A 16,166-nucleotide genomic window follows, 5' to 3' on the forward strand; every position below is an offset into this window, starting at 1 on the left:
TTAAAGAAGAAATATAAGAGCATTAATTTGCCGTGGTTTTCTCTTGTAAGGGGTTCCACGTATATATCTTGTGTTCTATTTGTGTTCATGGTAGTTAGATTTCATGTGAATGATAATATACAATGAACGTGTTTATGAGATAAGTTATATGATTATGATTAAAGTCGAAAAATTAATAGATTGTTAATATACTGATTCACCCCCCCGCTCTCAGTATATTTGTGTGCTCTTCAATAGGGCTGAATTTTTCAGTAAGATTGAGTTCCCAAGAAGAGATACTATGGGGAATTAATAGGGTGCAAGGGTTGTGAGGGTGTATATAAGCAATATTTGTAAGTTTGAAAAGGCGAATGAGTCATTTTCTTGAGTAGGCTATTAATAATCCATGAAGAGAAGCTGTCTTGTGGTAAAGTGGCTACTAATGTGAAATCCACAAAGTTTAGAATCAGCTTCTTCAAGGTGAGTATGGGATTTTTGTTCATGAATGGATCAGAGTAACATGCCTTTAGGAATCTGGTAATAAATAATATTGCCAAGGATAACATCAGACTTCATTCTCTGCAACCAACTACAAGGACTTGGTTGCAAGATGCATTAGAGAAAATGATAAGGTTTGATTGTGTTTTTACTTCAAATCTTTCATTGGTCAGTATATTATGAGCTAGAAAATAGGTGAAGGTGAGGCCATATAACTAACATGTTTTGTTCCATCTGCACTGGTTTAAAGGAAAAAGGTTTTCAAAAACTGGCTAAGCTGATGGGCCAAGTTGTGATAATGCTTGAGGTTTTCAATTTTAGTTTCATGCATTTGCTGAATTGATTGGCAACCGACATGGACAAAGATTTTAAGATTCTTGACATCCAACCATCAGGCAGTGTGGAGGCAAAGGGTAATGGCTTAACGTTTAATTATATCATCAGTCTTCTCAAAGTCAGCATGGAAAGAGAAGCCAAGAGTTTTCCTTGGAGATAGCTTAGGATGACTTTCACACCTTCCTCAGATTGACATTTAGCTCCATCAATGTTTACATAAACATATGAACTTGCTGAACTTCAGCTTCTCCTTTAGGTTCTTTAGGTAGTTTATAATGGTCCGTTTAGATTCATCCTTGAATTTTGAAAATTTCTCTAAAATTGACTTTAAAAGTATTGATCAACTTTAACTTGCTTCTTGACCAATTTTATGCAAGCAATCTTGAGACTGAAGTTTTGAAGCATCACTGTGTAGCAGCTACTAAATCGTTGTTGCTAAGATAATGAATTAGAAGAAAGAATTTGACTAAAGATAATTACTTAGAAGAAAGAATTTGACTAACATATGGGTGGTGAAGCATATTGGAAGATCTTCTTAGTGGTAAATAAAATGGCAGCACATGGTTTCCTGATAATAATATTATTCAATTCTTAACAAAGAAAAAAATAGATGATGATGTAATAGATAGTTCTTTCTTTTTCATTGGCGTCTTGGTAACAAAGTATTGCTCCTTATGAAGTTGGGTCATGAAAGGATACATATTTAACCGTATTCTTATATAGAAGACAATGAAGGAAGGCTAGAGAGAAGCTTTATTGCAATCATGGGTCTGCTGGTACCCCTGACGTTTTGGTCCTTAAACATTTGATGTCCTTTTCTTGAGCCACATATGATATATTTATGAAACACTTGAAACAATGAGCTGTTTTTGCATTGTTTCCAGGATGTAATTGCAGAAATACACGGGTTGAACATTAAGAACACCCCTAAAAAAACAAATTTTTTAACATAGACTAATATCCCCTAGCCTAACATATGAATTATCATAATTTCTAGTAAAACTTATCTCATATTCTAACATGTGTGATTTTGGGACATTTTATTTTGACTATGGGAAATGGCTACATTAAAATTGAAGTGATCAAAGAGTGCACTTCTTTTAGATTTTATAGTTTTAACTCTTGCAAATAGAATAATAATTGTTTATTTTTTCAGAAAAAGGGAAATACATAGTGTTCCACAAGCGTTGGGGACGGGGGGATGGGTTTCCGGGACGGGGGGACAAAGGGCCTAAGTTTGGGGATGGCGGGGGCGTGGCCGGGTGGTGGTGCTGATATAGTTATACATATGCTTATAGTACTTGAAAAACTAGTTTTGAAAAGATGTATAACAGTATAAGAATTACATTTCAACTGAAACTATAGGAAATTACTAATTAGTAAAATTTTAACATAGCAAAATTTGAAATACTAAATTTAAATACGAAGATTTCTTGAATGCTAATTGCTAAATAAAATTTGACAAATGAAATTGTCAAATTGGAGATTTCTATTATATCGAAAATATGAATATCTGTTGTCATATGAGATATCACAAAGTCTATAAAGATGATTACATGATTCATCATTACAATGAGTAGCAAATTCAGATACTAATAGCAATAGCATTACAAAAGACAAAATGCCAAAATGTTAAAACTCAAAATGTAGTGAATGTTGGTGTTGGAAATAAGCCACACCCAGATCGACGATGGACTGGTCCAAGAGGGGCCAATAGCTCAGTGCTAGAGCACTCCAACAACGCATGGAAGGTCCTAGGTTTGAGTCCTAGTTGGTCCATGTCTTAACATGGTATTAGAGCCACAGTAAAAGAAGATCGTGATCAGATTCTCCTAAGCATTCTCTCCTTTTTCTCTCTCTCTCCTTCGAGTAGTATCTCTAAGTCTCGAAAATGGTGAACGGTCTTAAAGTTGAAGATAGGCTTGAAGGCTCATCCAAACTTCACCTCATGGAAGTTTAGATTGCTCATTGCACTTGAATAAAATGATCTTCTTCAATTCGTGGAGAAAAAGGATTTATCCGAACTTGAAGATCATGAGGAGAAGCTTCAATTTAAGAAAAAATGCCATCAAAGCAAAGAAGATATTAATCGACTCCGTGAGGGATCACTTGGTGCCTCTCATCTCCAAGATGACAACTGCAAGAGATATGTTCAAGACCTTGGAGGGTTTATACGAGATTAACAATGGAAGTAGGACTCTTGTCTTGAGGCAACAACTCCACCAAGTAAAGATGGCAAGGGGAGATTCAGTCATCACCTACTTCATGAAAATTTCAGAATTGAGAGATCAACTAAGCGCAATTGGGGATCAAGTGATTGATAAAGACCTTGTCATGCTAGCCTTGAATGGCCTACCTCATTCATGGGAGCCATTTATCCAAATTACCTAAGTTTGATCGTCTCCGTGCAGATTGTATTCAAGAAGAATCAAGATTGATCGCTAGAGGAATTATCAAGAGTTCTCAAAATGAAGATACTCATGTTCTTGCCACTCAATCTACCAAGAAACGTAAGTATTGGAAGAAGGGCAACTTCAAAAAGAATAAAGATTTCAAATCAGATTCTGCACGTGATTCTAGGAGAGGAAGAAAGATCTCTCTTGCATCCAGTATTTTAGGTGTGACAAGTTTGGTCACTTTGCAAAGGATTGTTTGACAAGACCTAATTATCAAGGAGCAAACATCAATGAAGTCTCATCTCAGAAAGAGGTTGAAGATAACTCCAATTGTTTTCTTTTCATATCAGCATTATCAAGCAATGTTCCTACGGATAGTGATACATGGTTAATTGATAGTGGAGCCTCTCGACATATCACCGGTCATCGGGAGCACCTTTCTGATCTAGTGGAGAAAGAGTCACATCTCCAAGTTATTATTGGGGATGATGCACGCTATGCTGTAAGAGGAGTTGGTGCTATATCTCTAAACCTTGAATCTGGAGTTTCTCTACACCTAAGTGATGTATTGTTCGTGCTAGGGATCAAGAGAAACCTTGTGTCTATTTCAGCCTTGGAGGATAAGGGCTATCAAATTGCATTTTTTGAAGGAAGAGTTCTTGCTTGGCCTAAGAACTCCAACATCAAGATTGCTCGTGTGATCGGAAATCGACATGAGACTTTATACAAACTCTTCACTCTCCTTGTTCAAGCTCTTATTCATGATTCTTCTAGTTCCAGCGAACTCTGGTACAGAAGACTTGGACATCTTCACTTCAGGGCTCTTCCTTCATTGGTGAAGATGGTAAAAGGTATTCCTAAACTTATTCATGTAAATGATGGTACTTGTAAAGGTTGTCCTATGGGCAAAAATATCAAAAGTCCTTTTTATAGCAGTGAAAGTAGGTCTAAAGAAATACTAGATCTTGTACATTCAGATTTATGTGGTCCAATGTCAATTCCATCCCTAAGTGGATGTTTGTATTATGTAACTTTTATAGATGACTACTCTAGGAAGACTTGGATTTATTTCTTAAGGTCTAAAGAGTCTGATGAAGTCCTAAGTAGATTTAAAGAGTTTAAAGTTCTTGTAGAAAATTTATCTGGAAAGAAAATTAAAATTTTAAGGTCTGATAATGGAGGTGAGTACATCTCGGGTAGCTTTCGTGATTTCTGTATTGAGGCAGGGATCAAGAGGGAGTTCTGTGTTCCTTACAACCCTCAACAAAATGGGGTTGCTGAAAGGAAGAACCGATCTATTGTTGAAGCTGTAAAAGCTATGATTCATGATCAAGACCTTTAGATTTTTCTATGGGTAGAAGCCTCTAGAACAAAAGTGTATATTCAGAATAGATGTCCTCATCGGATATTACAAAATATGGCTCCTGTAGAGGCCTTTTCAGGTATCAAGCCTGATACCACCCACCTAAGAATATTTTGTTGTCTTGTGTATGTTCATATTCCCAAGTACAAGAGAACCAAGTTGGAGCCTTCTAGCAAGAGGAATATTTGTGGGCTACAGTGAAACCTCCAAAGCCTACTGTATTTACATTCCTGGTCAGAAGCAAATAGAAGTTAGTAGGGATGTCACATTTGAGGAAGATGTTGCATTCAGGAAATCAGGGCTCATGCATGGAGATAGATGATGAGACCCCTCAAGACATGGATGTTGATCATGCCCCTGAGATTTAGAGGGAGACTATAGAACCTGATATGAGTAATGACCCAATTGAACCTTTGGATCCCACTGATGGGCCTAGAGATATTGTTGTGTCTCGAAAGAGACCTCTTTGAGCGCAAAACACTATGCAGGAAGCAAAACAGTTTGCCGCTCCTAGAGGTACATTCAGAGAAAGCAAAAGACCACAAAGATTTTCTGGTTATGTTGCATTAATGTGTAATCTTATTGAGTCTGAACCTTCTAGTGTAGAGGAAGCCGCAAAACATCAAGTTTGGAAAGATGCAATGGATGAGGAGTATCAATCCATTCTCAAGAACAATGTGTGGGATATTGTGCCTAGACAAAAAGGCAAGTCTGTTGTATCTTCCAAGTGGTTGTACAAGATAAAACATGCAGCTGATGGCAGCATTGAAAAGTACAAGGCTAGATTTGTGGCTCGTGGATTCTCTCAACAAGAGGGAATAGACTACGAAGAAACATTTGCTCCTGTTGCTCGCTATACTTCCATTAGAACCATCATTACCATTGCAGTAGCTAAGGGATGGAAGTTGCATCAGATGGATGTGAAGACTGCCTTTCTCAATGGTGTGATTGAAGAAGAAGTCTACATCGAGCAACTTGAGGGGTTCGTGATTCATGGGAAAGAGTTTCATGTGTGTAGATTGAAGAAAGCCCTATATGGTCTTAAACAAGCTCCTCGGGCTTGGTATGAAAGAATTGACAGATACTTAGTGGGTTTGGGTTTTTGCAAGAATGATGCTGATCCAAATGGTGATATGTTGACCTATTTGTTACCGGATAAGATCATCTCGTTGATAGATGTAGGGAGTTGACTTCCGAATTCAAGATGAAGGACTTAGGACCGATGCACTTCTTTCTAGGGTTGGAAGTTTGGCAAAGGCCCAATGGGATTATCCTAAGTCAAGGAAAATACACCATCGATATCTTGAAGAGATTTGGAATGACAGATTGTAAATCTATGTCCACACCAATGCAAACTAACTTGAACAAATTGAGGGAAGCTACAGCTAGTTCAGATCTTGTGGACCCTACTATTTATAGGCAATTGATTGGTTCCTTGATGTATCTAGTTAACACTAGACCAGATATTTGCTATGGAGTGAGTGCACTTAGCCAGTTCATGAGTGAACCTAGACAGATAAATCTAGTTGCAATCAAGCATATCTTGAGATACTTGCGTGGCACAGTTGGATATGGCTTGAAATACTCTTCCAGTGTGGACTTGATACTTGAAGGATATTTTGATTCTGATTGGGCAGGGAATGTTACTGATCGGAAGAGCACTTTTGGTTGTTGCTTCAGCTTGGGATTTGCTATGATTTCCTAGTGTAGGAGGAAACAGTCTTCAGTAGCTCTGAGCACTGCAGAGGCAAAATACATTGCAGCATGTGTGGCAACTCGCGAAGCAGTGTGCTTTGTAAGCTCATTGCAGGATTGTTTGGACAATCATTGGAGCCTACTACCATACATTGTGATAACCAAAGCTGTGCGAAGCTTACAGTCAATCCAGTATTTCATGACAAAACGAAGCATGTAGAGATTTAGTACCACCACATCAGAGATATGGTACAAAGGAATGCTGTTTAGTTGAGATACATTTGTACTGAGGAACAAACAACTGACATTTTCACCAAGCCTCTTGCGAAAGTGAAATTTGTGCATTTTCGAGACAAGCTTGGAATTATGGAAAATGAAGCCCTTGCTGAGAGGGAGTCTCAGCATCAGTGATTACTTGATATGTATTATAATGCATTCTTCTCTGTGAGAGAAGTTTGAGGTGCAAGCCCTTGTCATGCATTCTTCTCTGTGAGAGAAGTTTGAGGTACCTTGTTGTGCATTCCTCTCTGTGAGAGAAGTTTGAGATTCTTGCCCTTGTTTCACCCTTTACGAGTAGGTATGGTGAATGTCATGTGAGAGACTCCATGACTTAGCATTTGTGTGTGCTCACCCTTTGGGAGTAGCCATGGTGGATGTGACTATGCAACTCGGATGTTGAGAAGGATTCCTCCCTAGCTAAGAGGGAGTGTTGATGTTTATAGTGTCAGTCAGTATCCTTCTCTGAGTCGACATAGCAAAACTAAATGTCTAATTGGCCTTTCGGGCCTTAGACATTTTGTGAGATCAAGTTATATGTGTATTGATTTAATATCTATATATTCTTGCCGATTTTTGTATTTGAAATTACTACTAAATATAATCCCGCCAGCTTTTGTGAAAGTCGGGTTAATTATAATATAACTGATGTCTAATAAATGAGACGTGTTGGTTGGTAAGAAGCCGACTTTTGGTATAAGTCGTGTTGCTTGATCATGATGTGGTTGGGTATATAGATCGGTGCACTCCATCTCCTTTGGTAATTCAAATTCATTATAAAAGCAGACTGTATTCTTCTTTGACAACATAGTGATATTCTTTAGCAGATCGAATCTCCCACACAACAAGCAGATTGTGTTCATCCTTAAGCAGGGATATAATAATCTTCAGCAGATCGTATCTTAGCATATCTTCACACAACAGTTGCATCATAGACAGCGAGTGGACTGCACTTCTCATACATAGCAGATCATATATATTCCTCACACTTTGTGAATGGTAGATTGAAGTGTTCAATAAATTGTTTGATGCTAGCTTCAAGGAGTGAAGATAATTCATTGTAAAGACATCTTGTAAATTGATAAATATAATAAGGAACATCATTGCTAGGTTTTTCACCTTCAAGAGGAAGGTTTTCCTAGGGTAAATTTTGTGCATTTGTGTTTGAATTATTTCTATCTAATCTAATCATTAAAACTTAACATGGTATCAAAGCTAGGTCCAGGCCTGATGATGGACTGGTCCAAGAGGGGCCAGTAGCTCAGTGGTAGAGCACTCCAACAACGTATGGAAGGTCCTAGGTTCGAGTCCTAGCTGGTCCATGTCTCAACAGTGAAGGGAGGCCTCTAATCATCTGCAAACTCCTCATCACTGGAACTGCTGGACTCCACAAGGTCAAGATCCCTCAAGCTCACACCAACCAACCCTGCATCTGAAGTGGTAGGATCATCCTCATCAATCTATGAAGGCTTCTCTGGCTTTACATCCCATCGTGCCGTTGGACTCTCCTTGTACACAAGTGTCTTGCGGTCCATGAGACGCTAAGCACTGTATGCAACCACAAGCTTCTATGCTCTCTTAGAGGTAAGTCTGTTCCTCTTAAGAGAGTGGATGAAGCTATATGTAGATCAATTCGTCTCAGCAGCTGAAGAATTGGAAACCTGGGATAGCAGACAGATAGCTAGAGTGGTGGTCAAAGATTTCAGACCATGACAATTCCACCACAAAAGTGGGTCCTCCTGTGTGATAGTTTCTATATCCATCTTTGCTGCATCTGAATAGCCTCTAATAGTGGCAAATCTTCCCCACTTGGTGCGAATTATGCTAACATCTCTAGAATCATACATCTTCTCTATGCACCTAAAGAAACCCGCCTTCACCTCATCATCCTAAATTGGTGTCACTCTACCTGGTCTAGCCTTGTACCATTTAGGATTCAAGGCAAAGGCAACCATATGCAAAGGAGTGTTCAACTTGTCCCATCTGCGCTGAATGATTGGCCGGATGTGCTCATTGTAGAATGCTAGAGAGGGGTCCTTCACTCGCACAGTAGCCCTCATCTGATCAAGCATAGAGTCAATGCACTCATACACCTCTCCAAGGTTAGGTGCATCCCCATCCCCATATCTGATGACCTAGAATACTGGAGAAATGACGGAGACAACGTATTTCGCATCAATCCAAAACACATCACTATTCACTATCTCCTTCATCCTTCTCCCCTGCTCTGTCTTGGCCTCGACCCACCTATTCCACTCATTAATCATAACCATGAGCTGCAATACCTCTTGCAACTCAATCATTCTCTCCAAGAGAATGAAATAGGATGCATATCTGGTCTCAAGTAGTTTCAAGAACTCCTTCGCGAAGGTCCTGAAGAGTGTATGTGAAGTATGGTGGATGCAGATAGACATCTGCACATCTCTCGCATCAATGACCACTCCTCTAATCCAGTCAATCTTCCCCATGTCCTTGAGTGCATTGTTCATGGCATGCACACATGGGGTCCACCAAATATATCCGTAGGCTACCTCAATGAGTCTCCCTGCTGTTCTACACACATGGGCTGGATCAGTCACTACTTGGACCACATTTTGTGGCCCAACCTCCTCAATAGTCTCCTTGAGGACCTGAAACTGAAAATCAGCATCTTTACGATGCCCTATACAATCAATTGCTCTAAGAAAGTATGGGCGCTCTGCACATGTGACCATGATGTTGATGAGTGGACGATGGTTAATGTTCGTCCACCCGTCCATAACAATGCTGCACCCAGATGCCACCCAACATGCCTTCATCTTCTCCATCAAAATATTGATCTTGGAATAACAGTTATCCAAGATCGAGGTCCTCATTTTCATCTCACTTGGTGGCACATATGATGTTCCTCCCTTCGCCACCATAGCCATCATCTCCCTATAATAAGGAGACCGTGTAACATGAAATGGGATGCCATTGGCAAAGAAGAACTTGCCAATGGATTCATCTATCTCATCTCTTAGCTGCACATTAAACATATCAGCTATGGGGTTACTCTGTGATGTCTGCAAGTTGTGTTTCCCTGTGCCCTTAGCAGGCATGGCACTAGAAGTAGAAGTGGAAGTGGATGGAGATCCAAACATCATTCCTTTCGTTTGCGAAGTAGGAGGAGAAGTATGTGGCGCATGCTGGCTCTACTGAAGGGCTGCCCTAGCAGACAAAGTAGTAGGGACTGAAAGATTTGTGTCATCTGGAACGCCCCAAAGCTTGTTAAACTCAATTCTATACTGTATATTTTTAGGTTCCTTCAAAAACTTACAATGATCCACACCTTTTCTTGTCCACAAAAGAAAGTGTGCATTCACTTTAGTGAAACTACCAAACCATTCAATCCCACAAATGTTGCATTTCCACTTCCTTGTTCCCCCACCTGAATGTGATGTGCCTTCTACTCTTAAAGCAAACTGTTTGAGAGGAGATTTGCGATCATAAGCACCCCTAGCATACTGTGCCAACAACTTTGAAGGGCAACTTGTACTAGCTGGTGCACTCGCCATGGAACTAGATTGGGCTCCAGGATCAGCCCCATGGTCACCCCCCTCATCCTCAGGTTCAAATTCTGAATCATGTTCACTATGAGAATGGATTTCCATCTCATCCTCAATCATCTTGTGGGAGTTCATTATGAAAGTGACACTACATTTCACAAAATGAAAATAAAAATAAAATCAGCCTAGTTTAACAAATTGAAATACAAACTTGAAATTTGAAGTTTCAATTTTGAAAACAAAATTTACAATTTATAATTATTTAAAAATTAAAATTAAAATAATAAAAATTGATGTTGAATCTTGAGGGCAGATTCAACATCAAATCTGATTTTGAGATGAATAAGAAAAAAAAAAAACCAAACAAAGAATTGAAAAATGAAAATCAGAAAAAAAAAAAAAACAAGAAAAACCCTACCTTGTGCTTGAAAAATCTCTCCAAAAAGCAGTAGAATCCTCTTCCTCCTCTTCTTCTTGCTCCTCATTCCTATCACACTTGCAATCACTCTTTTCACTGCTTCAATCAGACTTCGACAAGTTTTTGCTTCTCTTCAGCTTGGTGGAAAAAAATCAGTCATTCAAAATGTGAGTGAAATCATCAAATATGATGGTTTTGTTGTGTTTTGGGGGAAGGGGTGGGGCCCATGTCAAATTAGGGTTACCCCACGACCCCCAAAAATCGTTTTTTTTTTTAAATTTTAACTTTTTCATGGCATTTGATGTGGGGATGACAGGAGACGTCTTCCCGCTCCTAGGCGTCTCCCAAGGAGGCGTGGAGAGGTCTCCCAAGGAGACTTCGGTACTTGGGAGATGTGGAGACGTTTTCCTGTCTTTGGCGGAGCACCGGTAGCGGTGGTGGGATGGCGGGAGACGTCACGTCCCCGTTTCCCCGTCTCGGAAACGTCCCTGTCTCCAAAACATGACCTAAATGGGGGGGGGAAACACGTTTCCGTGGAACACTGGAAATACATGATCTTGAAGCACCCAACTCTTGATCCTGTTAGCCAGCTGATTCACATTCTGAAAAAACAAATAAATCAATCTGGTAGCCTCTTAAAGATAACCTTTATGATTCAAATCTTTCTAGGATTCTGCTTAATGTGTTAATTCCTGCAAATCACTTTTCAAGTGAGTTTTTTAACTAGTGCAATTGTTGTTCTTGGAAGTGAACACTTAAGGAAACCTTGATCAAATCAGTTCTCATAGTGATCTCCAACTGAAAGAAGTGAAAAATACTGAGAACTCTCTGTAGGTTATAATTCTTACCTTGGAGGCAGGAACCCCAGCCTCAGGTGATTTAAAGGTTGGGCAGCAGAAAATTGATCGAGGAAAAATGAAGTAAAATTGTAATATGCACCAAAAAAAAACTCAACAAATAATGGCTAGTTTAAGATCAATAAACAACATGAAAGCAAGTAATGGCTAGTTTCTTTTTTTAGAAAACAATGAACATGAAAAGCTGATATCATTATCATATGTATGTTTTTTTAATTAAAACCAAATTTCAGTACAGGAAGGAAATATTCTTCATTGAATAAAACAAACAGTAGTTCATTGGAAACATAAACAGAAATACGTTTGCAACTAATTTCTATATAAAGGAAAGGATGAAGGGTTTAGAATGTACTTTTCATTAATTATTTGGCAAAATTGCTCATCTTTAAATTCTCTTTGAATCATGGAGGAGAAAAAGATATCATCAGGGCATTTATCCACCCATCCTTAGATCGTTTCCGATCCCCCTTGCTCACTTCTAACTGAAGTGGCCCGACCCTCTGCAAGGGTAAAGGAAAATGGTTACGTCAAGTCATGCTGGAACTGGTGTAAGATCCTACAACCGTAATCAAATTACACCCTATAGCTACCTGCTAACTGGTATAATTTCCTGACTATGACTATATCCAGAATCCCAGAACTGACAAGCACTACATGCAACTAGTGCACGCTGGCCAAGGATTTGTCTACAAGATTACATGTGGGCCAGTTCCACCCTATCCGACTTGCACTCTTAGGTTTATTAACAAAAAAATAGATACAGTAACTCATAAGGATTCTTCCTAATTTACTGGTGAGATTGACACTCTTTTTTGCATTAATTATATTCTCATTTTTTGAAATGCTGGAAACCGAAGTCCCTACCGTACTGTAAATAAACAATAAAACACCAGCAATAGTTTTCACCAAATGTCTCTTTCAAAACAATTATGCAGAAAAAGAATGAAAGAAAGGAAGAAAGAGCTTTTGTTGAGCTTCTTAAAGGAATTTATCTAGCAAGTTTTCCTCAGGAGAACACTACACTAAACTGAAGAGCTCTTCGAGTCATAATCTAATGCTTCATTGCAACAGTATATATGCTTCTTTACTGAAATAGAAAGTTAACAGAGAGACCACGTGTCTGTAATAAGAAGAATATTGCAACACCTCGACTGGCTGAGAAGTTCTAGCTACTACGGTGGCTAGTATGCACTTTCTTCCATTGCAGAGGAACCAAGAAATACAACGCCTTCACTCCGTTCTGTTAGTTCTCGCGTCCAACCAAGAAGAATAGAGCCGAAGAAAAAAAAAGAAACAAATAAGAAAGAAGACCTCCAATTAATCCTCCCCGCAAAGAATCCTTTTCATTCCCTAAATGCTTTGCCACCCTAATGTTTAACAGAGGAGTTGCACCAAATCCGCCATCTCCCGTCATGGTTCCGGAAAGCAATATCCACGTCCAAGGAAGAAAAAAAGAAAAGAAAATCTCGAACTCCTTAAGTCATACCCCAAAAATCAATATGATATATCCTTCGAAAAGAATGAATGATTCCCCGATAAAGAGTATCGAATAATCTTGGTAATAAAACATTATAACGCCAATCGAACTTATGTTATATAGAATTAAATTTTATGAGAAGCGTAAATAAGTTAAAGAGAAATTAAGATAACTAAGTCATTATATATATATTTTTAAAAATAACATTAAATTAATAATAAGGTAAATAAATATTCCTTTACAAAATCAATTCAAATTTAATTAATTAAATACCTTTATTAGAATCATTTTACAACAGATCAAAATATATATTTTAAATGTAAATATATACGGAGTTTACTTTCTCAAGTCAAAAACATGTCAAATAAAGGTATTAATTAAGACAATATTAGAAGGTACATTTAATGATAATGCAATGCCAATACCAAGGTTAAACAAACGAGCATGGAGCAAATCAGAGACACTAACGGACATATTTCCCATGGTCCTAGTAGGGAAACCTAGGTTGACAAGGTCACTAATTGACATCAGGTAGTACTTGCTATTCTTTGTATACCATACAATCATTGACTATAACCATCTCTCTTCCCTCTTTCCTGGTGATATCTTTTCCCCTTCTTCATGGAGGCCAAGTCATTCCTGCATCCACTTGTCCAAACTAGAGTAGTTAGTCCGACATCTCGACTTTTCAACCTTAATGTTTATATTCGTTAAATCAAAAGATGAGTTACAACATTACTTTACGTAAATGAAACATCACAACATTTTATATATTTTATAATATTCAAAAATAAGAATAAAGCATTTTCAAGTAGGGCATCATTTAGGCTAAACCACTGTTTCTAGCATTCAATACCATTTAGGGCATCATTGTTTAATCGAATACCACTGTTAGCAAAAAAACCAAAATCTTGTAGGGCATCAAAATCATTGTTTCAGAAACCAGTATCCATCTAAGGCATCAACACAACTAAGTATCAAAATAAGAGTATATAGGAGGGGATGTGACAAAAATGACGCTTTTGCCTTTTGATGAGTCTCAAGGTTGATTTTCTGAAAATTCACGAAACACGAGGTTTTGAAAAATGATAGTTGTTTTTGTGTGTTTGATGAAATGGGCGAAGTTTGATTGATTGTAGTGGTATTTATGCTCTGTTTCTCCTTTTTGGCTGAAGAAGTTCACCATATCTATAAATATTTGCTGAAGCTTTAGCTTTATTATCAAGTAGTTATTAGTTAATTGCCTAAAGCTTGATTTCTTATCTTTCTGTGATAGTATTCTGGATAAATTGGGACTGTTTACCAAATTTATTATATGGCATCTCTAAACTGGGAGCAGAGATGCAATATATGGACTTCCTTTTTGTTTCTTATTACATAGAAGAAAGCAGATATATCTCTAAATTTTTTTCTCTTTTATTTTTAAATTTCCTTTTATACATCCAAGTTTCTGTATTTATGAGACTTGAATCTTTCAAAATTGTTGAGAGATGACAGGTGTTCACTATTTTATTTTTTTAATTTATATTATTTCAGATTTAGCTGTATATACTGATCTAAATATCGTTATAGTTATTGATAAATCAAGTTTTGGTTTTACTAGGATGTAAGACAAGACAGTACTTAGTAAATTAAATATGTAATTAAGGGTTTGGATGTCTGAGATCACCATAATATCTTAAAATGGAGAAGTGATTGTGAACATATGTGTTATTGGTAATGGGAAATTCAACTTGCTAATTGGTTTTAATACATGTTGCAGGATGCAGTTGATTGCCCGGAATGGCTTGTACCCTTTCATAAATTCAAAGAACTAGCAGAAGAGGTTGATTTAACATATCTACTGTGGCTACATGCTTTACACATTTAATTTTGATGTATGTGTTCTTACATTGAATAAATGTCGATATGCTTCACTGTAGAAAGTCCACCTTGTATTGTGATTTTCCATGTTCTTAGCTTGTTTTCTGTTTTTTTGCTTTATGATTAGATTTATTTAAACTGATTCCTCTTGTATTTGGATTAATTCTCTATGATTCCCCTGTTATTTTTGTCTGTCTCTTATTTTATGTTTGCTTATTTGTAGTGGGGTCCCCTTTGTCCTACCATGGCATACATTTTAAAATTTCTTATTTGTACCAAGGTTCTCCCCATGCCATGATCAATGCACATTGACTGGATACACTTGGTGCCACTGTGTCATGGCAGTATGAGCTGGAGCTTGTTTTTAAGAAGAATTCACATGAATTTGTGCACGAGTACTTAAAAAAACCAGAATTTGCAGAATTGATGCGGAGATTAGGTGCTCTTGGTGACGGAAGTGGTGATGAAAGTAAGTATTTTATCTTTATTTCAATTTGTTCCATTATTATGTTCTACTTTTCCGCTAATCTTTCAATCATTTTTAATCTGTACTACATTTCTAGTGAAATGATCTACTTATCAATCAGCTTGAGGACATTCGGTCTGTAATTTTTTACAATGATCACCCCTTTATCTACAGATTTTTCATACATATTTTATACATAGTGTATGGTCAAAAGCACAGGAAAAAACACCAAACTAAAACCCGAAGATGAACAAGGCAACATTGCCTGATAATTTCGTCCAACTAAGTTGTTCAACAAAGAGGATGTCACACTGCAGATTTCTGTCTTAAAAGGCTAATTCAAAGAGCAAATAACTGTCAATTTTGTTGAAAATTCTAGTTTCTCTATGTATTTAACTAATCGTTCTTCTGTTATTTATATCAAGATTCAATTGTATATTTTTTTATTCAGATTCATTGACTCATCTCATGAATCACTGGTTCACACGTCTCCATCTCTCATGAGAATGAATGGTCCACTTGACACTCATTGCATCTACGTGACACTCATAGGGGTGAAGCATCAAGACTTTCAAGAGGTAACCCATCTCAGTATTACTCCGACACAAGCACACTTGCAAATGGAGTAGCAAGACTATGGAGTTTCCCCAAATCAAGCTTACTTAGCTTGGAACTCCATTTGCAAGTGTATTTGAATCAGAATAGTATGGGGATGGCTGACCTTTTGGGAAGTCCATGCTTCACCTCTGTGAACATCACCTAGATGCAATGATTGCTAAGTGGATTATTGATTCTCATGAGAGATAGGTTCATGTGAATCACTACCCATGAAATATGGGTCAATGAGTTTGACTGTGATGAACCTTTGCTGGTTCAACTCTTCAACATGCTGTAATTTGTAGATCTTTGTAATTTTTAGTTATTAAGATGGTCTTTCAGAAATAGACAGAAGTTGCAGAAGAGGGTTTCTTTAATTTGCAACACATTTTGAATAATACATGAATTTAATCAACTG

The 16,166-nt window shown here is 37.7% G+C and overlaps 1 protein-coding gene across 3 annotated transcripts in view; it reads left to right on the forward strand.

Annotated features, from left to right (window-relative positions):
- The window catches only part of LOC131037527 (mRNA cap guanine-N7 methyltransferase 1), a 127,137-nt gene that overhangs the window by 59,373 nt on the left and 51,598 nt on the right, over positions 1-16,166 (forward strand). For all 3 annotated transcript variants that reach the window (XM_057969685.2, XM_057969684.2, XM_057969686.2), the window contains 2 exons: positions 14,585-14,647; positions 15,031-15,154. In XM_057969685.2, the coding sequence (XP_057825668.1) occupies positions 14,585-14,647; positions 15,031-15,154 (187 nt within the window). The remainder of the gene's footprint in view (positions 1-14,584; positions 14,648-15,030; positions 15,155-16,166) is intronic.

The sequence above is a fragment of the Cryptomeria japonica genome, chromosome 6 (genome assembly GCF_030272615.1).
Source record: "Cryptomeria japonica chromosome 6, Sugi_1.0, whole genome shotgun sequence".
NCBI classification, from domain to species: Eukaryota; Viridiplantae; Streptophyta; class Pinopsida; order Cupressales; family Cupressaceae; genus Cryptomeria; species Cryptomeria japonica.